The 23,362-nt window shown below is 49.1% G+C and overlaps 1 protein-coding gene across 4 annotated transcripts in view; it reads left to right on the top strand.

Annotated features, from left to right (window-relative positions):
* Window positions 1-23,362, top strand: part of Tango2 (transport and golgi organization 2 homolog) — a 43,076-nt gene that overhangs the window by 5,635 nt on the left and 14,079 nt on the right. For all 4 annotated transcript variants that reach the window (XM_051150668.1, XM_051150669.1, XM_051150665.1 and 1 more), the window contains one exon: window positions 17,889-17,982. In XM_051150668.1, coding sequence (XP_051006625.1) covers window positions 17,927-17,982 — 56 coding nt within the window. In that variant the 5' untranslated portion in view covers window positions 17,889-17,926. The remainder of the gene's footprint in view (window positions 1-17,888; window positions 17,983-23,362) is intronic.

The raw sequence follows: 23,362 nt of genomic DNA, 5'->3' as shown, positions 1-23,362 counted from the left end.
TTACTTTTGTGTCTTTATTTCACTTAACAAGTGTTTGGGGGACACCTGGCAGAAGAGCTCCCAGCTGTGGCTCTCCGCAGCCTGAGAATTTCCCCCTAGTTTTAAGGACCTAAACTCGGGTCACAGCTTTGATGCTACATAGAGAAACCCTATCTCAAAAAAAAAAAAACCGAGATGGATGGTTTCTGAAGGCTGTGACAAAGTTGTAAGTCAAAAGTTCAGCCCTCAGGCAACAGGAAGGTATCTTACTGTAAACAGTTTTGTTTGAAGTTCTCTGACTGTGACTGGGTAAAGAGATAAGGCCATACCCAAGGTCATATACATTTTTTCATGCCTTAAGCTTGGCTTATTGCTGTTTTAACATAAAATACCTGTAAATGAGGCTGGGCATGGTGGCTCACACTTTTAATTCCAGCACTTGGGATGAAGAGTCAGGCGGAACTCTGAGCTTACTCAAGGCTACACAATGAGACCCTGTCTCAAGAAAAAAAAAATCTGTATATTAAGAGAATGCTGACTGCCAGCAGCCTGCACGACAGTGGCTGTTAATCGTGCGGTAGGGTTTGCTTTCCAGCTGGCAAAAAGCTGCAATCCCATTCCAGGATGAGGCACTGTTCTTGCTTCTCATGTCCTCATCGTTTTTCCTGTCCCGTCCTTCCATCCTGCCTCCCTGGACTGCAGCCCCTCCGTGGGGTCTCCTACTTGCTCTGATGCATGTAAGCACAGCCCTTCCCTGGATGTAGGTGACCACCTGTAGAAAGTGCAGGACAGAAAGGCTTGGAGGAGTCCCAGAGGCACAGCCAGGCTTGCTGCTGACACACTATGTGGGGGAAGAGCCAGAGCGCATCTTTTGATAACGTGTCAGTTTACAACAGCAGTGGCTTTGAGTCTGGCATTTGTTGGTTCAGACCACAGTGCTTGCTGAAGGGCTCCTGACAACAAGGTCACCTCAAACCAAGTTGATCTTTGAGATGATCTGTACAACTTCCACCTTTCCTAATCTCAGTTGTTCATTGTTCTCTGAGTCAGGGTTTCCAATATAGTCTTTACTAGCCTACCTTGCTCATGTAGCCCAGGCTGGCCTTGAACTCATGGCTGTTTTATTTCTCAGCCTCCAGGGTGCTGTTATTATTTTTTCTTAAGTGTGTGTGTGTGTGTGTGTGTGTGTGTGTGTGTGTGTGTGTGTGAGATATAAATCTGAGATATAGTCTTGCTGTGTTGCCTCTGCTGGCATTGAACTTGCCATCCTCCGGTCTCTGGCTGCCATGTGTTAGGATTATAGGTGTGTGTGTCACACCCAGCTTTCTTTTGAGATTGCAAAAATCGTATATACAAACTTAAAAAGACCAGTGTCCATGTCCTAGCAACTGTTCGGTGGTACACTGCTGACATTTGTGTCATACTGACAATGTGTCTCGGTGCTTGCTTTTTAAAATATATGTTTATTTATTCTTATGTATATGAATTTCTATCTGCATGTACACCAGGATGCCAGAAGAGTGTATCAGATCACATTATAGATGGTCATGAGCCACCATGTGGTTGCTGGGAATTGAACTCAGGACCTATGCAAGAGCGGACAATGCTCTTAACCACTGAGCCATCTCTCCAGCTCCCTCAGTGCTTGCTTTTAACCTCTCTTTGGAGAAGTTGTGAGCCAAAATGTCTCAGTAGTTAAGAGCACTGTTCTTGCAGAGGTTCTAGGTTCAGTTCCTAGCATCCAGATAGCAGCTTACAACTCCATCCAATTCCAGGAAACCTGAGACCCTCTTTTCTTTGACCTCTTCAAGCAGTTGGAATGCACACAGTACACAGGCATACATGTAAGCAGCACACTCATATACAAATAAGTTTGATGGGATTTTTATTGTTGTGTTTGTTTGTTTGTTTGTTTGTTTTTTAAGAACTGCCATATTTTGTCTGGGTGTGGTGGCACACACCTTTAATCCTGGGAAACTGAGGTGGGCAGATCTCCAAGAGTTTGAGCCAGTCTGATCTATGTAGAAAGTTCTAGACCAGCCAGCACTCCTGTTTCAAAAACAAACAAACAAAAAAACCCAAAACCCAAACTAAACAGATTGCCCTAATTATGTATTTATCTTTCAATACAAAATGAGGTGATGGCAAGGCCTATCCATATTGTGGGGAGCAGGGGACAGGCTGGCGATCCTACCGAACAGAGGCTGAAATGCAAAGCTGTCCTGTATTCACAGCTCTCTGTCATACCCATAGTAAGTTTGGTTTGTGCTATTCCTTTGAACTGGGAAGAGACAATGACACCCTCGTGTGGGGCTGAATTTATGTCTTCAGAACACTGAGGAGATCTGAGGAGAAGGTATCACAGGAGACAAGCTGTCACGGTGAACTGCTGTGTCATAGCTGATTGAGCAGCGTTGCCTTACAGAGCTCTGGCTGCCAAGATGGGAGGAGAAGAGGGTGCTGCAGCCGATTGGTTGCCGGGAGACTGTCTCAGCCAAGGTCTCAGGAATGGCGACACTGTGTTCTATGTGTGTTTACCTCTTCTGCTGCCAGCTCCCTGGAGCCCACATCCCAACCCATCACACCAGACATTTCTGTCTGTTTTATCCTGCCCAAAAGAACAGCTTCACACACACACACACACACACACACACACACACACACACACACACAGAGGGGCTACCACAGCCAGCAGCAATTTGGCTGCTTTACGTGGGCTGAAAGCCCAAGGAACCTGCCCACTGACTGTCCTTTCCAGACTGACAGACTAGGCAGCCCTAAAACTACACTAAAACTGCATTTTCTTTCTTTCTTTCTTTCTTTTTTTTTGGTTTTTTGAGACAAGGTTTCTCTGTGTAGCATTAGCTGTCCTGGACTTGCTTTGTAGACCAGGCTGGCCCCAAACTCACAGCAATCAGCCTGCCTCTGCCTCCTGAGTGTTGGGATTAAAGGCATGCACCACCAGCCCTGCATTAAAAGTGCATCATCCCCCCCCCCCCCCCCCCCCCCCTGAGCTAAGGACCAAACTCAGGGCAAGTGTTCTACCACTGAGCTAAATCCCCAACCCCAAAAGTGCATTTCAATCGTTGTCGGTCCTCTGTCATGTGGCTCTAGAGTCACGCAGCCTGTCCATAGCCTCCATAGCCTCGATCCATACAACCCTTGTTGATTGTCTGGGACTGCTAGATCTCCAGCTGGGAAGTTCCTTTGTGTGTGTCCTGTGTCTTCACCTTTCTACCCACAAGCCCTGCATGCCTTTTCCTCTATGCCCGAAGTGTGTGCTGCACACTGCTCAGGTGAGGGAGGCGGCTGTCAGGCAGTCCACCTGTGCTCTGTCCTGCAGCCCTGTGTTCTGGGCCCTGTTGCGCATTCTTATTTTCTGCCTCCATGGGGAGAGAGCAAGGTGTGCGAGCTTCCTTCTGAGGCACGTTGGAAGGAGACAGCTTTCTTTGTCTTGGAACATGCCAACTGCGGGTGTGGAGGTTTTCAGCACCACACTTGATGGATTGTACCAGGGAGCCCAGCCATTCACAGACAGAGGTAGAGGCAGAAGCCACTGCTGGCTCCCAGGCATCTGCTTCCCGCAGTCTGACTATCCCTGAGAACGGTTGGTTCTGTCTGTCTTCTGAGCCCATGGACAGATCTTACTTATCTCCAGTTACTGTACAAAACACAGTGATGCTTGCTCTCCTGCCTGACACCTCCCTCCTGCTACCTCAGGGTCAGGGGCTTGCTGCTGTTTGCCATTGTGTGCTACTCTAGGGCAGGACAGCACCAGTGGAAGGATGCGAACTGGCTTCAGGTGTGATGTATTAAAGCACTTGTAAGCAAGCTAAGGCATGCATGAGGCTGTGGCTTCCATCCCCAGCACCACATGCACATTAACCGCTGAAGACCCTGGACCTCTTCACTGTGCTGCTTGCTGGTCTGTGGTACTGGCACAATGTCCAGCCTGGCTAACGGGGATAGTGCTGCTACTGGACTTAGAATCACAGCCTTTGTCCCAACAAGTCAAATTCCATCACTGTCCTTAATAAACCAATAAAAAGACCCACGTTATCTTTTGGTAAAGGTACAAAATAGGACATAAGGTCATAATTTCAGGAATGAATCCTGGTGCCCCGCCTCACCTCAAGGCTGGAACATGCCAATGGTTTAACAGGTTAGGAAAGGTACTGGATAGCCTGTAAATCCTGGCTGACCCCCTCCACAGGGACAGCCTCTTGGATCTGTTATCACTGAAGGGTCCCTAACCACGAGGGCACAGTTTAATTAGTCCAGCAAGGTCACAAAGCCTGTCAGGCCTGGTCTATGCTGTGAGGTCATCTGACAAGGTGCATGTCTCCTGGAGACCATTACTTCCGCCTTTTCCCCCTGCTGGAGATCCCTGGGAGAATTCAATTCCTCGGGTGCCTTGTTTTAACCATTTGGATTGTCAGAATGGGGGCACAAGGCTTTATTTAGTGTGTCCCCATTTTTTTCCACACGCGCCAGTTACAGTGCAGCATTGATGTTCCACCTAGACTTCTAGAAGATTTTTTTTGTTTGTTTGTCCTAAGTGGTAGAAATCTATGTACTACCATGGCCAGTATATAAATATTCTGTTATTTTAATTTTTCATTGCCACAGCAGAATAGACAAAACAGGCTGACTTTATAAAGAAAACATGATTTATTTATTTTTTTAAATGTATTTATTTGTTATATGAGTGCTTTATCTGCAGAAGAGGATATCAGATCCCATTATAGATGGTTGTGAGCCACCATGTAGTTGCAGGGAATTGAACTCAGGACCTCTGGAAGAGCAGGTGGTACGCTTAACCACTGAGCGATCTCTCCAGCCCACATGATTTATTTTTATTTTTGCTCATAGTTTTGGATTTTTTTTTTATTTTTATTTTCTTGAGACAGGGTTTCCCTGTATAGTTCTGGCTGTCCTGGAACTCTTTGTAGACAAGGCTGGCCTGGAACTCACAGTAATCTGCCTGCCTCTGCCTCCCGAGTGCTGGGATTAAAGGCGTGAGCCACCACACCTGGCCAGTTTTGGACAGTGAAAGTAAAAGGGTATGGTACAAACTCTGGCCAGCCCACAACTTCCATTGACTGTACCACTAGTTAGATGGCAGTGACAAGAGTGAATGTGGAAAAGCTCTTGTAATGACTTGCTTTTTCAAAAGCCCCATAACCTCCCCTTAGTCCTTTCTATCCTCATTGACCTAAGGGCCTCGCTCTTAATTTATTTTTATGTGTAGAGGTGTTTTGCATGTATGTATGGACATGTGCCGCATGTATGTAGTGCTCTCAAAGGCTAGAAGAGGGCACTGGAGCCCCTGTTCATATAGTCTGAGCTGCCATGTAGGTGCTGGGACTCAAACCCAGGCCCTCTGGAAGAGTAGCCGGTGCTCTTGCGCACTGAGCCATCTCTCCAGCCCCCTACGCCCAAACTCTTAGAGGTCTCATCGTCTCTCAGCACTATCACCCCATGGGAGTGGTGGGGCTGAATTTGAGATGTTTCCAAATGTGGTTGAGAGTTCTGGGTGCTTTGAAAAACACAGAAATATTTTTGGAATAGGCTTTTGTTTTAATCCCAGGTGTGGGATATTGGGCTGCTTCAGATTGTCCACAGCGGGATGCTAGGTCCCCCAAGAGGCATCTGTTGCTGTTAGTTTAATGCTATGGCCTAAATGATGTTTATTATTAGGCTATAATTATTACAGCGGTATTATCTAACCTGCTTTTACAATCAATAAAGACACAGACACCTGATAGTTTTTGTTGGTTGTTGTTGTTGGTTTTTTTTTTTTTTTTTTTTTTTTTTTTTGTTTGTTTTTTGTTTTTTTGTTTGGTTGGTTTTGGTTTTTCAAGACAGGGCTTCTCTGTGTAGCCTTGACTGTCCTGGACTCGCTTTGTAGGCCAGGCTGGCCTCGAACTCACATTGATCCTCCTGCCTCTGCCTCCCAAGTGCTGGAATTAAAAGTGTGCGCCACTGTGCCGGCCTCACCTGATGTAATTTAGAATAGCCTATTTCCACCTGGGGCAGGGCAGACATTCCCTCCTAAGCTGTCTTCATTTATCTCCCAGCCCCCAGCCCCTGCCATCCGCTTCTTACTGTTTCTATTTGATTTACCTTCCATCCATAACCCCAAAATACCTGCTAAGGTGGTTCATCTGGGCCATTTGTTTCATGTGGAACTTCAGAGTTCCTCCTCTGGGCCCACATGGCTTTTTCTTATTCCATGGAAATTCTCCTTCCTCCTCTGCTTCTCCTGCCCAAGATTTTACCTGCTCAAAGCCCATGAACCTCCACTCCAGCCCTTCCTTCTGCCTTGCCCAGGTACAGGCCTTTTACTCAGCCAGTCAGGAAGGCAAGATTATACAGTATTCTGCCCACATGTATGCCTGCACACCAGAAGAGGGCACCAGATCTCACTATAGGTGGTTGCGAGGCACCACATGGTTACTGGGAGTTGAACTCAGGACCTTTGGGAAAACAGAAAGTGTTCTTAACTTCTGAACCATCTCTCTGTGAGGCAAGATTATACAGCAATACTTGGGGTACCTGAGAATGTGTTTAGCAGTGCAGCAACTAGATCTTGGAAGCCAGTAATTAGCACCAAAATAGCACCAGACCAACCTCCAACAGGCATAGTGGATTGGTGGTTAGGTGCTATTGGTCGCAGTTTGTTAAAAGGTCGTGGGCACCACCCAAACAGACAAGAGCCTAGGAAAGAGATGATCACACTTTGGGCTAGGAAGGGAGTTATCCAAAAAGACAGGAGAAGCCAGACATGGTGGCATGTTTTTAATCCCAGCACTCAGGAGGCAGAGGCAGGAAGATCGCTGTGAGTTCAAGGCCAGCCATGTCTACAAAGCAAGTCTAGGAAAGCCAGGGCTACACAGAGAAACCCTGTCTTGGGGGAGGAAAGGAAGAGCCAAAATAAAATAAAAAAAATGTGATGAATCAAGGAGTTTTATAACTCTTGGGTTTTTCAGGGATGAGTAGGCAGACTCCATATGGGGTGGGGGTGGGGAACTCTACCCACCTGCCAGAAAAGGAGAGGTTGTGCTACGTAGGATCAGGGCTCAAACTGCCTTGAATTTGGGGTTGGGATGTGAGGCTTGCTTTTTCTTTTCTTTTCTTCTTTTTGGGCTGGCTTACAGTTTCAGAGGTTTAGTCCGTTACTGTCATGGCAGGAAGGCAGCCTGCAGGCAGACATGGTGCTGGGCAAGGAGCTGAGAGTTGGACATCCTGATCCTGGTCTCAGGGCAGCAGCTGAGGAAGACTGAGCTACACTGGGCACAGCTTGAGCGTATATGTCAGACCTCAAAGCCTGTCCCTCACAGTGACACACTTCCTCCAACAAGGCCACACCTAGTAATAGTGCTACTCCCTGTGGCCAAGCATTCAAACACGTGAATCTATGAGGGGCCATTCCTAATCAAACCATCACACAAGCTTTCCTTGTGTCTGCCCTGCCTCTGCTGCCTGAGTGCTGGCATTAAAGGTGTGCACCACCACCTCCCAGTTTGGCATATGCCTTTAATGCCCCAGCACTTGGAAAGCTAAGGAAGGCAGATCTCTGAGTTTAAGGCTAGGCTGGTACACATAGTAAATTCTAAGACAGCCAGGGTTATGTAGAGAGACCCTGTCCCAAACAAAACAAAAGCTCAAATGTAAGAGACTTCCTGGTTTTCAGAAGTGGCTAGTTGGACCAGGGGATCTGAGTCACCATTCTGGGAAGACTTCTGCCAGCAGCCTTAGGACACCGGAAGTCCTGAGCTTCACGGTGAAGATTCTTCCTTCACAGCTTGCACATGCTCCTGGCATGGCTCAGGTGTGCCCAATGACATCAGTTGTGTGTGGAACACACTGAAAGTTCCTTCATGACAGTGACCAGGCTGTGTCCATGTGGGGCCTGGCAGCCTTTGGTATTCAGCATGTGGCTGAGGTCCAGTTCTAGCACCCCTCTCTGTCCTCCTCCTGGCATGGTCAGCAGAGGAATTGCCAGGTCCCAAGTGCTGTATTCCTGGGCCTCGCCCAACTGAGGCCACATGTGTTCTGAGCATCCATTCTAATTGGGACTGGGACCTACCCTGGCTCAGGACCTGTTTGCCAGAGCTAGCCTCAACCATGGTGATACATGGAGATGGGATAGCTCAGAGAAAGCTGGGGTACTCTCTTAGGTTTGGAAGTATTGAGTGTCATAGGAGATGAGACCTTCCTTTGTTGTCTTTATCTGCATATAAGGACCATGGCTGTTTTCAGACATGGACAGAGCTGGTGTAGATGTTCATCCATTCATTATATATATATTTTGTTTTGTTTTGTTTTTTGTTTCTTGAGACAGGGTTTCTCTGTGTAGCCTTGACTGTCCTAGACTCACTTTGTAGACCAGGCTGGCCTTGAACTCACAGAGATCCGCCTGCCTCTGCCTCCTGAGTGGTGGGACTAAAGGCGTGCACCACCACCGCCCGGCCATTCATTGTATATTGAGCAGTCCCCTGTATGCTCTAGAAAGTGGGCAGCTCTCTTTAGAGTTCATATCAGGACTCTGGTCAGGGAGGAGTTCCCCTGTAGGCAGTGGGGCAGGGTGGGGTTATGTGCTTTTACATACTGGAGAATCTCCCACCACTTTTCCTCCAGTATCTGCTTAAGGTGTTGTAATGTAAACACCCTAAGAACGAAACTAATGTGCCCTGGCACCGAGGAGCACGTCTTTAATCCCAGCACTTGGAAGCCAAAGGCAGGCGGATCTCTGTGAGTTGGAGTCCAGCCTGGTCTACAAAGTGAGTCCAGGACAGCCAAGGCTACACAGAGAAACCCTGTCTCGAAAAGCCAAAAAAAAAAAAAAGAAAAAAGAAAAAAAAGAGTCAAGGAACTAGATTTTATTTATTTATTTTTAAAGATATTTTATTATTTATGAGTATGCTGTCTTCACGCACACCAGAAGAGGGCATCGGATTGTATTACAGATGGTTGTGAGCCACCATGTGGTTGCTGGGAATTGAACTCAGGACCTCTGGAAGAGCAGCCAGTGCTCTTAACCTCTGAGCCATCTCTCCAGCTCCACAAGAACTAGATTTTAATTCACTAAGCTTAATGATAAAAGAAAGACAAAGACAGAGAACTATGGAGGGAGAAATGGGGAGTGTGCTCCCAAACCTTCCAGGTTGTCTCCAGGGCACCTTTGATAAGTTTTTTTCTTCAAAGAGCCAGCTTTTGGCACTTTTGTGTGGGTTAGGGTCTGCAAGGAACTAGCTTTTTAACACATTTGGGTCTGGTGGGTTGTTAATCAGCAGGGGGGTCTGCTCACCTTTGTCGGAGCATGAAGCTTACCGGGAGGGAGCAAGGGCCCACACTCATTCAGGGTAGAACACTGAAAACTCATTTGAGTTTCTGCACCCGAGTGTGGACCCTACTTGGAAGAGTGAGACATCAAAGGGTCAGGATCTCCATCTGCCTGTTAGAGTAACTTGGTAGACGTATTAGAGGTTGGGAGATGGGCTTCCCTCTGGCCCAGGTATCCAGATTGATGGTGCAGGTATGACTAACGAATGTGTGTTGTATTGATGCTCTGTGGATGTCAAACCCTGTACTTTACGATATAAGACACCAGACCTAGCAATGGGGATCAGCCAGCTTAGGCCTGGAGTCCTCAGCTGGAGATACCTAGGGGCGGAGCTTGTCCTTCCTTTCAGGTGAAGTCGAATGTGGGGTCTACAGCACCACAGCGTTGCTCTATGGACGTATAAAATGTAGAGCCTGTATGCAGTGTTTTGCGTTCAGGGAGTTGTAACTTCCACAGCCATAGAACACCACTGAAGGAAGTCAGGACAGGAATTCAAACAGGGCAGGAACCTGGAGGCAGAAGCTGATGCAGAGGCCGTGGAGGAGTGCTGCTAAGAGTGGTTTGCTCCCCATGGCTTGCTCAGCCTGCTTTCTTACAGAACCCAGGACCACCAGCCCAGGGATGACACCACCCACAATGTGCTGGACCCTCCCCCACCAATCACTAATTATGAAAATGCCCTGCAGGCTTGCCTACAGCTGGATCTTACAGAGGCACTTTTTCAACTGGGATTCCCTGTTCTCAGATGACTCTAGCTTGTGCCAACTTGGCATGAGATTAGCCAGCACAGGGCTATACTCTTCAATTCTTTTTTTTTTTTTTTTAACTAAAAAAATAATTTATTTTATCTGGAATCCTTTACAGATTTATCATACTTTCATACAACATATGATTTTATTTTACATTCCTAATAGATACTATCAATAGCTTAACTTGAGTCTTTAAACTGTACCCTTCAATTCTGAGAATTTGTTGGCCTTTTTGTTTTGTTATTTTCCCTATTTTCAGAGGGTCTATTTTCAATTATAATTTGTTATGGCATTGCCAAAAATAAGTTTGTTTTGGAACACATGCATGCACACATGGGGGTGTGGACAAAGAGAGGGAGAGAGAGAGAGAGAGAGGGAGGGAGGGAGGGGAGGGGAGGGGAAGGAGGGCAGGGGGAAGCTCATGGGCACTACCAGCAGGATGCCTTGCTAGAAAGAGGCTGCTTAGGGAAGGCAGGGGTTCTCAGGGCTCTTTGTTTTGGTTTTTGTTTGTTTGTTTGCTTTTTGGTTTTGTGGTGTTTTTTGGTTTGGTTTTTTGGTTTTTCTATACAGGGTATTTTTGTGTAGCCTTGGCTGTCCTGAACTCACTTTGTAGACCAGACTGGCTCAAACTCACCGCTGCCTCTGAGTGCTGGGACCAAGGCCTGAGCCACCATGTCTCAGGGCTTCTTACTGTTATGAGTGTTTGGCTTGCACTCATGAATGTGCACTCTATGCATTGCCTGATGGCTACAGAAGATGAAATAAGGGCATCAGATCGCTAGAGTTACTCAGTTGTAAGCCGTTAGGTTAGTCCTGGGAGCTGGACCCAGGTCCTCTACTAAGGCTGTACATGCCCTTAAGCACTGAGCCACCTTTTCAGCCCTTGCTGTATTTTTCAGGCTAGTAGTAGAACGTGTCATTGTCCACTTGGTGCTGGTTTTGCAAGCTTTTAGGATGCAAGAGTTACAGGGACATGGAGGCTTTTGGAGGCTTGCTCCTATAACAGTGGTTCTCAGCCTTTTAAACTCTGTGTCACATTTTAATACAGTTCCTCACGTGATCATCCCCAACCACAAAATTATTTTTGTTGCTGCTTCATAACTGTAAATTTGCTTTTTGTTTTTGTTTTTTTGAGAAGGGTTTCTCTGTGTAACCTTAGCTATCCTGGACTCACTTTGTAGACCAGGCTGGCCTCAAACTCACAGTGATCTGCCTGCCTCTGCCTCCCAAGTGCTGGGATTAAAAGTGTGTGCCACCATGCCTGGCCTAAATTTGCTATTGTTAAGAATCATAATGTGGGGCTCAGTGGTTAAGAGCACTGTTTGCTCTTCCAGAGGTCCTGAGCAACTACATGGTGGCTCACAACCATCTGTAATGTGATCCGATGCCTTCAACTGCAGATAAAGCACTCAAATACAATCAATCAATCAATCAATCTTAAAAAAGAAAAGAATCATAATGTAAAGCCGGACATGGTGGTGCACACCTTTAATCCCAGCACCTGGGAGGCAGAGGCAGGCAGATCTCTGTGAGTTCGAGGCCAGCCTGGTCTACAAAGCGAGTCCAGGACAGCCAGGACTACAAGAGACACCCTGTCTCAAAAAACAAAAGACAAACAAACAAGAAATCATCATGTAAATATCTGATATGTGAATGAAAAAAATTAAAAAGAGGAAAGGAGACATGAGTGGTCCCCAGTTTTGGGTTTTGGCACCAGATGAATGAAGAAACGGAAACAGGAATAGAACATAACTCCTACATAGATGAGGGAGGAGGCTTATTATAGACACGTGGGAGAGCACAGCCAGAGGTAGGGACATCTGGGAGAGGTGACAGTGGGCATGAGCCTGCTGAGCTGGGCCATGTGAGGGAGGGGGAAGGGAGGAGAGACTGGCGAGAGGGGAACCAGGTGGAGCAGCCAGGAGGCCCAAAGGCACATGAGGACAGGTGACCAAAATGGTTGGATTAAATAGGGAAGAGCAGCCCAAGCCCCTCGGCTGGAAGGTTCAGAGAAGAGACATAGGGTCTGCCAGCCTGGAAGACCTGGTAACAGGTTGGGACTGAGAGATCCTAGTGGCCAGAGTCTACTTTGATATGTTAAATAGGCACTTCAGCCATTTGTCTCAGGCTTGAAACCTAACACCTGTGAAAGGGTCATTAGGTGCCCCTAGAGGTTTTGACCCACAGGTTGAGCGCCACTGTTCTGTAATTTTTTTTTTTTTCTCTCTCTCTCTCTTTTGGTTTTTCAAGTCAGAGTTTCTCTGTGTTGCCTTGGCTGTCCTGGAACTCGCTTTGTAGACCAGGCTGGCCTCGAACTCACAGAGATCTACCTTCCTCTGCCTCCCAAGTGCTGGAATTAAAGTCTTCTAGGCCAGGCAATGGGTTAGAGTTCCTGAGGAGATTGCCCCAGTGTTTGCTGCATAAAGCTGTAAGAATGAGGAGCGGGTTGGGATAGACCCCAGGGTGTTGGGGATGCAGGAGTGGGAACTGCCTGCTGAGGGCAATAAGTGGAGCCCACATCACCCCATGCGCCAGTACAGAATTTAATTTTTCCCTAGTGGGTTCCAGTCTTCTTTGATCTGACCTTTCCTGACTATGTAGGGTGGCTGTGTTGAGTCCAGGTTTGGCCAATCAGATCAGGTACAGGCTCCGTCTGCAGCGTTTTCTGGCCCGGTGGGACATGCCTGCGTGGAGCAGAGGCAGGTATGCTTGGGCTCAGTGGCTCCGTGGACTGGGCTGTGGAAGCGGGCTGGGTGGAGCCTGTTGATAGGCCTTAGGGTCCAGCCCTTCTGGAGGAGTGTGGTGAATCCAGCAGCTCCCAGATGAGGAAGAGAGTGACAGGGTTAGGTTGTGACCTGGGAGCAGGGACCACTGCAGGGCCTTAGACTAGGGCACTCCCCACTCTGAGCCACTGTCCTGTGACTTCTTGCAGGGCCACAGTTTAGATGTCGGTGAAGAAACCTAAGACCTTCACTCAAGTGACTCAATGGAAGGATCCAGAGCACTCAGAGGCTCTTGTGTTCATGTTTATAGTTTATCACAAGGCACGGGTGCAGACTCAAGTCAACAATAGAAGGAACAGAGCACAGAATCCCGGAGACTGGGCACGGGTTCCTATTTGCCAGTTCTCCGTGGAGCTGCGTGCCCTCTCTCAGTTTTCTGAGCGGTGAAGTGGGGACAGCACACATGGAGTTTGCCAGCCGGAGAACTGCTCACTTGGGTATCTGTGGTTTCGCTGGGACTTGACTATGGGGGACTGGTAGACTTCTGGCCTGTTTGGCTGACCTTGCTTGGTACCCAGCTGATAACTACGTGGCCCACGGCCACCATCACAAGTCACAGTGGCATAGCCTATCCTGCACTGCCCAAGGCTTCCGTGTCAGTGAGGACACTTTTCCCAAAAAAGGCATGCCAAAGAGACTGCTGGAGTGTGCAGGGTGTGTGGGTGGCAGCCCAGATCCGCTGCACCACCTCTGCCTGCCAGCGAGGGCACTGAGCAGAGGTGTGGGCTTGTGGTGGTGGCGATCACCCCCAGGAAGTGGGGTGCCAGATGTTACAAGGGCACAGTGGTAAATGAGTGTGCGCTGTGGGTGCTCTGGACTCTCTGCAGTTGTGACCTCTGAAACCTTTCAGCATGGATCCCAGTCCCCAGGCTAGAGAACATTGTCATTGTCACTGGCTCAGCGCTTGTTCAGTGCTTTCACCCCCCCCCCCCCGCTGTGCTCAGCAGGACGTCACACTCTCCTCCTCCATTTCCACAAATGGCCAGAGGTTTTCTGTTTGGTTTTGGTTTTCATCTTACTGTATGTGTATGGGTGTTTCTCCTGCATGAATGTCTGTGTACCAAGAGCAATGGCCATGGAGCCCAGAAAAGGCATTGGATTCCCTGAAACCAGAGTCACCAAGGGCTATGAGCCACCATGTGCATGTAGGGAAATGAACCCCTCCGTCTCTTCCAGGGACTTTTATTTATTTATTTGTTTGTTTGTTTGTTTGTTTGTTTGTTTAAATTCCTCTCCACTGTTCTGATTAATCTGGCTTCAAGCAATTCTAGTATCTTATATGACCCTCATCACTCTGCCTTTTTTGGGTAGCCAAGGACAGAAATTCCACTGAACCCACCAGCTAATCAGCCCAGGAGTGGTGCCAGGTGAAACAGAAGTATCTTCAGGAAAACTGGGCTCATCTTCCCCCCAAACATGGCCCTTGTGCACAGCCTCATGGCCTGTAAGGACCCTTGTGATGTGTGTAGTCTGCTGTGGTCCTGTGGTCTCCGCTGGTCCAGAGAGCATGGGAAGTACCTGGTGTGCTCAGAATTAGTGCCCCTGTGAGGTGGTTTTGACTATCTAAATACCAACTTTCATGTGTGATCAGAAGACTAGGGCAGGGGCTCAGGGTCTGCAGGCCAACAGGAGCAAGGAGAGAGCTAAAGAGGCCGCATGTCAGAGAGGACCTCACCAGACCCCGAAAAGAACATCAGAACTCCACTGGCACTGGGCTGGAGACACCGGCCACTCACAAGGGCTTGCCAGCTGCTTCCTGGGGGAACATCTGGGCTCAAGTGTAGGAGGGATGTGTTATGGGAGAGGTGCAGTGGGAAAGGTGTGAGAGGTAGTCGCTGGCCAGAGAGGATGGAGAGCCTGTTGGGCAGCGGGCCTGGCTTGAGTGGGGGGTGAGGGATTGGAGAGAAAGGCAGTTCCTGATGGTCCCCTCCCAGGGGCTGGCTTTCCTCTGGTCCTTCTCTCCCAATGACTGCGTCTTCATCGAGGCTGCAGCCCTGAGCTCTGCCAGCACCTCCAGCTCCAGGCTGCCCGGAGATACATCGATGGCCTTCCTGTGGACCATGGAGCCCTGCCCTCCCCACTACTCCAACCTACAGGGCTGGCCTGCTGCCCTCCTGGGCCAGCTAGGATGGCAGGTCCTGCAGCTGAACTGGAGAAATACCCTTGCTCGGGCTATGTCTGGTGACGGTGGCCAGAACTGCCTCGGCCAGTGGCCCTGCCCAGTGGCTAGGTACACAGGTAGCCTAGGGGGAACGGAAGCAGTCTGAGGTCCAGAAAGCTGGCCTCTTCTGTGACACCAGCAGCTGGCTTTTGCACATAGCATTAGTCCAGGAGCGGCCACCCACAGCAGCTGGCAGGTCGTCCCTCCTGAGGCCCAGCATGCTGTCAGTTCCCTGCACCGCCTCTGGATAACTGCTTGGCTATCTCTTTAGCTGTGTCCAGTCCCTCTTGACTTTACCACTGCTCTGTGCCTCCCCCCTCCTCCCATCTCCTGGGCTTTGTACTCCCAAGAGCCGTCATTTTTCTAAGAACTTCGTAAAAGTTCCTTTTTGTGCTCTGAACCCTGGTTTGCCCTTATTTTTCTTATCCTGCAGCTGTTTTCTTGGCTGCTATTGTTTTCCTAGAGTCAGAGCATGGCTAGTCTGTGATGTATGAGTCAATCTGTCATAGTCGCCAAGGTCCTGAATTTCAGGGTCCTTCACCCTACAACCAGGCTGGCCTCGAACTCACAGCCATCTGGATGCTTCTGCCTCCTGAGTGCTGGGATTAAGGACGTGCGCCACCACGCACAATTTCTCATAGACCAGCCCCATTTTGTTTTATTCGTGCTCATTTTTATGTGTTTGAATGTTTTGCTTGCATGTACTTGGGTGCACCATGTGTGTGCCTGGTACCCACGGAGGCAAGAATAGATCCTGAGACTGGAATTACAGATGGTTGTGAGCTACTGTGTGGGTGCTGAGACTTGAACCAGAGTCAGTTTTCTTAATTACTGAGCTTTAGCCTCCTTTTTTATATTTGAGATGTTATGTATGTTTATTATTGTATGTGGGTGTGGGCATACATGCCACAGCACACATGGGGAGGTCAGATGACAACTTTGTGGAGTCAATTCTTTGCTTCCACCTTCATGTGTGGGCTCCTGGGATTGAACTAAAGCCATCTTATAAGCCCTGGATTTTGGTTGTTGCTGTTGTTGGTTGTTGAGACTGGGTCTAGAGCTGTGTGACTCAGGCTGGCCTTGAACTCAGGATCCTCTTGCCGTAGCCTCCTAAGAGCTGGGTTCCCAGACATGCCCACTACAACCTGCTTCCCTCTTTTTCTTTTCACACAGCTTCTGAAGATAGCTGTGGATGTAGCACCCTCTTTCCCTGTGAGTGTTTGTCTCAGCCTAGCTGTAGGGTCAGGCCTTACCTTACCTTTGTACTCCTCTTGAGGGTGTCAAACACTCTGAGACTGATGCTGTGGCCTTTTCAGGGAAAGCTGAGCTTGTCTGCTTCCCCAGGGCTCTAAGGCAAACCATGGCGAGCTGTGGCCTGAGCCCCTCTACTGCTGTGGTGCAGGTCTGCAAAAGTTTCATTTTATAGACCAAATAATTAGAATAGCCAGTGTCTGTCACAGGCATACCGCTGGTGTCCCTGGAGCTGGGGCTTCTCCCAAGCTTGTAGTGGCTGTTAGGATTTGTGAAAAAGTGAGTGACAGCGGTCTCCAGGTCTCCAGCCCGTGCTTTCTGCTAATGTGCCCTCAGGGAGGCTTTGAAGGCCCTCATCTGGGATGATGCCCTGTATAGCTGCATGGAGACTGAGGACACGAGTGCCCTAAACTATAGACACTGCTGGGGCTGGGTGTCTTGGGATGGCCTCCTACAAGGAGGGCCATCAAGGGCCTGACCCACAGACCTTCCTAGGGAGGCACCCAAACTCAAGTGGTCATGTTGCACTTAGCATCTAAGACCCTCCCCAAGCCTGAGAGTGAGCACAATCTGACCCGACCTCCAGAGCCTCAAAGACAGGACGCTGGCTACGCTGACCTGAGGCATCTCTGGCTGTGCCTTTGTGACGCAGTGGCCTTCTCTGGACATACATGTGCCCACGCAAACCGTCACATTGCTTACAAATATCACGCACAGGTACACATGAACGTAGATACATGTGCATAACTGCAAAATAATACATGCACATTTTTGCACTTAGGCACCTCTGCAGACTCACATCTGTGTGCACACACTGCCTTCCACTCACTGCTTGGCTACCTCAGTAGTGGACCAGTTTCTTGGCTGTCCCAGGCTTTAGCTCTATCCTGGAACTGTGATACTAAATCATTGTGGAGCTTCGAGTCTCCCTTCCAGAGCTGACGTGTCTAGATTAGCTCTACTCTCAGAACTATGAAGTACAGGGAAATGCCTTCTGAGCCCCAGAGGCCCTAGGGCAGGGGGTCTATGTGGCAAGGGATTGTGCACTTAGTCCACACTCAGTTAGCAACCAGGTGTGTGCACACATGCCAACTGAGGTGGGCATGCAGAACCATTAGGCCCTTTGAGGTGGTGTGTGTGTGTGTGTGTGTGTGTGTGTGTGTGTGTGTGTGTGTGTGTGTGTACGCGCGCGCGCGCGCTAGGCAAAGGCCTATGGGGACACGTGTCACAGATCATCCCAGGTGAGTGGGCCCTGAGGGCCTTGGGGATGCCATGGGCTGTGATGGGTGTGTCTCCCTCCATGGCTCATGGGCAGTATGTGGTGCCATTGCTGGGAAGAGGATTTTGCTACTCCTTCCCCCCAGCTTCATGTGTGGTCCCTATTGCTGCTGCTGCCCCTTCCAGCACCCACTACCACCCCCACGTCCTGTGTCCAGGGCAAGGAAGTATCATGGCGGCGGCATTACAAGCTGATGCTGATGCCCAGGTGAAGAGAGATGTCTGGGCTGTCTCCCTAGTCCAGCCCTCCTCACTGACGGTGTGTCCTGGGCCACTGAGGCACCGGAAAGGCCCTCTGACACTGCTGTTGATACCTCATTGTTCTCCTTTTCCCACAGACCTTGCGACCGTGTGAGCAAAGCCACCCTTGCAACCCATGTGCATCATCTTCTTTAAGTTCGATCCTCGTCCTGTTTCCAAAAACGCATACAGGTAACAAATGCCCTCATCCTGCCTCTGCCATGCTGCACTGGGCCTGGAGGACACAACCGCTCCTGACCCCTGGGGTGCTGTGTGTGCGAGAGACAAGGGCAGGATGCTGGGGGTGTGGGTCTGTCTCTGCAGGCATCCTGCACAGGCTTGGTTCTGCCATGCATAATGGCTGCTTAGCGTGGGGTACTGGGGGGATTACTCGCCCTAGAGCAGGGACTCAGAACTAATGTGTGGCAGGACAGGGATGAGGTGCAGTTCTGTGGCTTGTGATTAGGGTCCCAGCAGCAGAATTGGGGGTAGTGAAAACAGTGAGTGAGACTCCGCCTGGTTGGGTCGCTGAGGGCTCTGGGTGGCAGCGAATTGAGGAAAGCATCCATGGGTTTGGGGCACTCAATCCAAGGAGTGAGGAAAGTGGAGTAAATGGGGTACCAGCCAAGAACATGGGAAACAGCGGGCAGAGAAGGGTGAACTGAAGGCCAGCCCTCCCCACTTTCCCCTACGTGTGAACTCTGGACAGTAGCCCATTCGTTCTACAGGCCATGTCAACATTCGTTTGTGTGTGTAGAGGATAAGGCAGAGATTTAACTCACAACCAGACATAGACTCCTGTCTCGTGTCTGGAGCATTTCCAAAGTTTTGAGATGTGTTCCAGAACGGGAAGATACAAGTGAGGAGATAACAATCAGGATGTAACCTGAATAAATTATAATAAATTAAAATTAAAAAACAGATGTGGCTGGGTAGTGGTGGCGCATGCCTTTGATCCCAGCACTCGGGAGGCAGAGGCAGGTGGATTGCTGTGAGTTCGAGGCCAGCCTGGTCTACAAAGTGAGTCCAGGATAATCAGGGCTACACAGAGAAACCTTGTCTCAAAAAACCAAACAACAAAACAAAACGAAAAACCAACTAGTTGTGTTCGAGAAATGATACAAGTTGTCTTTGGGGTTCCCGTGCTGAAGGGCAGAGACCCCATGCCTGGCATAGCATCTGAATTCCCTCATTTCAGTCTAGGGGATGGGAGTGCAGGGACGTGGTGTGTCCTCTTCCTACAGAGGAAACAGGGCTGGAACAGGCTACAGGAGGTGATGCTAGTGGCCCTCGCAAAACAGTAAAGGGAGTCTGGGTCCATTCTGCAGGTGGAGTGAGATTGATACAGAGCTAGTTACCTCAAGGGCTGTCTGGTGAGAAGTGAACTGACTAATGAATATGCAAGCAGCAGATATGAGTGGCAGTCGATACTCCAGTGCCCAGAGCAGAGCCCCATCTGCCACACCTATATTAAGACACACAGTTGGGGTGCTGCTCTTCTAGAGGACTGGGCGTATTCCCGGTACCCACGTGGTAGTTCACAACTGTCTATAACTGCAGTTCCACAGAATCCAGTGCCGTCTTCTGGTCGCTACATACACCAGGCACTCCAGTGCTACACAGATATATATGTAGACAAAACACTTGTGTGTGTGTGTGTGTGTGTGTGAGAGAGAGAGAGAGACAGAGAGAGAGGGGGAGGGAAGGAGGGAGAGAGGGAGAGTGTGTGTGTATGAGAGAGAGGGGGGAGAGAGGGAGGGAGGAAGAGAGAGAGCGTGTGTGTCTGTGTGTGAGGGGGGGAGGGAGGAAGAGAGAGACTGAGTGTGTGTGTGAGGGGGGAAGGAGAGAGAGAGAGAGAGAGAGAGAGAGAGAGAGAGAGAGAGAGAGAGAGAATGTCCTATGGATGGCACAGCTGTGATTCCTTAATGACTGAGAAGTCCCTCGGGTGTCATCCTGCCAGATCTTGCTGGAATCTGCCTTCTAAAGCATCTAGAGTTATGAGATCTGTCACAGGGCAAGGACTAGGTGAGGCACTGACCCATGTCCGCCACTTATGTTGAGCATTGCTGGAACTAAGACTTGAGGAGCCACTTCTACAGCAGAGGCCGTAAAGGCCGAGCCTGAGCCTTGATGAACTAAGTTGAGAAGTGGTTTGGCCTACCCCTTCGTTCCCCTCAACCCCTGTGCTCATGGGAATTCTCCTTCACCCGCAAAAACAAAGTTGTGTTTTCATCTGGAGTGACGCAGCCCAGCAAGCAGTTCCTTAGTTTTAGGTGAGGTGTGAATCCCAGGATTGGCCATTGCCCACTTGAAAACCACCTGCAGGTAAAATTAAAACGGGAAGAAAGATAAGAAATGGGCAAGTGCCGGGCAGTGATGGTGCATGCTGTGAGTTCGAGGCCACCCTGGTCTACAAAGCAAGTCCAGGATAGTGAAGGCTACACAGAGAAACCCTGTCTCTAAAAAACCGGGGGGGAAAAAATGAAATGGGCACATGTAGACCACGTACAAGTAAGTAGTGAAAGACCTGCGTGAGCCAAGTGTGGCCACACACACCTGCAATCCCAGTCACGCTGGGACAAGGCAGGACAAGGCAAGCCAGGCCGTTGAGGCGGAGAAGGCAGCAACAGAGGTGACACTACTACCTTGCTCTTTTGTATCCACTGGCTTCCTTTCTACCATGCTCAGCTGCTAACAGAGCCATCCAGGCACACGGCCTGAATCTCTGGCCAGCTTTGGGTGGCTCCTCTCTCACAAGCGAATCCTCACAGCCTGTGCATGTGGCAAGCTCCACCCACCTCATCCCTGCTGGAAAGGCTCTGCTTCAGCAATGCTGGCCTGTGGGGGCAGGCTCTAATACTCACCAATCACCACCTGGGCTTTGCTGCAGGCCGCCTCCACATCCAGTTATTCTGAGACCCTGAGGAACAACCTGTACTCAATTAACAATAGAATAGATCATTAGAAAACAGGCTTAAATGACCAGAGCCTAAAATATCAATTGGAAGCCAGATGTGGCTTACACCTGTGATCACAGCACTTAAGGAGGCTAGCAGGAGGATCTGGAGTTCAAGGCCAATGTGGGCAACACGAAACTGAAAGAAAGAAAAAAAAAAAAAAAAAAAGATTGATCACAAAGCCAAGCTTGGTCCCCGGCGCTTACCTGTGGCTGTGGCAGATGGCTTTTGAAGTAGGAGAAGTCTCCTCGGGTTTGTTCCTATAAAGTCAAATTGCCAAAGGCACAGACTGTTGATCAGGGCTACTGTGGTGGTTTGAATGAGAGTGGCCCCCGTAGGCTAATGTGTTTAAATACTTGGTCCCCATTTGATGGAACTTTTTGGGAAGGATTAGGGGGTGGCCTTCTTAGAGGAGGTGTGCCACAGTGGATGAGATTTGAGGTTTCAAAAGACTTGGACCATTCCCAGTGACTCCCTCTCTGTCTCCAACTTGTGGGTTAAGGTATTTCTTGCCAGTATGCCTTTGCTTGCCCATCAAGGATTCTAACCCTCTGAAACTATAAGCCCTAAATATTAAACTCTTTTATAAGTTGCCTTGGTCATAGTATCTTATCACATGGGGGGAAAAAAGTGACTAGACAGCTGCACACAACCACGAGATGGTATGGGGTAGACTGTGTCTGGGTTTCTATATTTGAATTCTAACTGCAGCTGGGCGTAGTAATGCGGCACTTTAATCCCAGAACTCCAGAGACAGAGGCAGGTGGTTGTCTGTGAGTTCCAGGACAGCAAGAGCTACAGACTGACACTATCTTGGAAAAAAAAAAAAAAAGATAAAAAGAAAAGAAAAACTCTTAACTTCCAGTATATCAGAATGCAACTCTCTTTAGAGATAGAACTTGAAAGAAGTGAGAAATAAAGGTAAGATGAAGCCACAGTGGGGTGGCCTTGATTCAACATGGGAAGTATCCTGAGAAGAGATTAGAGTACAGACATACAGAAGAAGGCTGCTATGACCAGAAAAGTAGAAGACAGGGATCCCAGAGGAGACCGGCCCTGCCAATTCCTTGATCTTGGACTTCAATCCTCTAGACCACAAGCCAATGGACTGCTAAAGTTGAAGCTGCCACCCTATGGTGATCCGTTATGACACGGGGGAAGCCAGCGCACTGAGGAGACCAGGCAGCGTGATGGCTTCCCCCTGCCCGGGGAGTTTGGCTGCACTTGTTCATATTGCCAGGGAGGAGGCTCAGCTGCCAGCTTGCGACACTGGAATGTTCTTCTGATGGAGATGAGCTAACTAAAGCAGCCCTGGGCAACTCAATGGATACGAGCCATGTTTCCCTAACTGTGGGCCAAGCTCACTTTGGTAGCCACTTCCATTCCAGCTCCAGGGACGTCCAATAACAGTGGCAGTCCACAGCCCTGAGCTGTCACCTCAGTAGCCTGACTTGTTCACTGAGAGGACAAGTGGGGAATGCTTTAGATTTGGGCCACGATCCCCAAACGGCAATCCCCTAAGGTCTAACGTCTCCTAGATGAGAATCATAAGACACAGTACTGGAAATGATACTTGAAGTTCTTGGGGCTTGCGATGTTCATAGCTCAGTGGTAGAGTTGGCTCCAATCCTCACACAATAAAGCAATTATTGGATCCAACCTAGCAAAACGCCTTCCAAAGGAAGGGGCCAAAAGCGAAGCAGCTGAACACCTATCACTGTGGTTGGTAATTGTATTACCTCAACGTCTACACCTGACTATATGACAAGATTGATCACTAACCACAGTAAGTCAGTGTGGCCTGTCCAGTCGCCCAAAGAGCCGTGATCTGGAGAAACTTGCATTCTTTATAAACGCAAATGCAAGCCCGCCTCTCCATTTACTGCAGAAATGTAGTGTTCCACTCCCATGCACAAAGCTGAAAAAATGGTGTAATCTAATTAAAAATGTTTTTCAAGAACATGTGGTGTGTGCATGCTTCTGGGTACATGCATGTAGAGGCCTGAGGTTCATGTTGCAAGTCTTCTTCAATCCCTCTCGGTTTTATTCATCGAGACAGAGCTTGCCGATATGGGTCGCCTTGCTCCAGGGACTGGAATTATAGACAGGCCACCGTGCACACCCAGCATTTACATGGGTGCTAGGAACTTGAACTCAGAGCACAGACGGATGGACCTTCATGGCACTGAAGTCCTCCCAAGTGTCAGCTGAGGGTTTGCTTTCTGCTCGCGTATAGGATTTTATGTGGGTGCCCATCGCTCCAGCACATCTCTGAATTACAAAACCTCCACAAGCCTTCAGCACTGCAACCTGTGATAGAAATAGCCCAGCAGTCAGTGTTCTTGAGTAGTTAGGCAAACACATTTCCTGCTTAAAAATAGGCACTGAGGGACTGGAGAGGTGGCTCAGCAGTTAAGAGCAATGTCTGCTCTTCCAGGGGACGCAGGTTCGATTCCCAGCACCCACATGGTGGCTCACAACCACCTGTAACTCCAGTTCCAGGGGATCCCGTCCCTTCTCTGGCTTCCATGGGCTGCATGCATGTGATGCCCAGACATACAACACCCATACACAAAAGTAACAAAAAGTTCTAGAAGATGTATTTGTAAAAAAAT

The sequence above is a fragment of the Acomys russatus genome, chromosome 8 (assembly GCF_903995435.1).
Source record: "Acomys russatus chromosome 8, mAcoRus1.1, whole genome shotgun sequence".
Taxonomy (NCBI): Eukaryota; Metazoa; Chordata; class Mammalia; order Rodentia; family Muridae; genus Acomys; species Acomys russatus.
The sequence above is the reverse complement of the archived record's forward strand: the minus strand, read 5'-3'. Positions and strand labels throughout refer to the sequence as shown.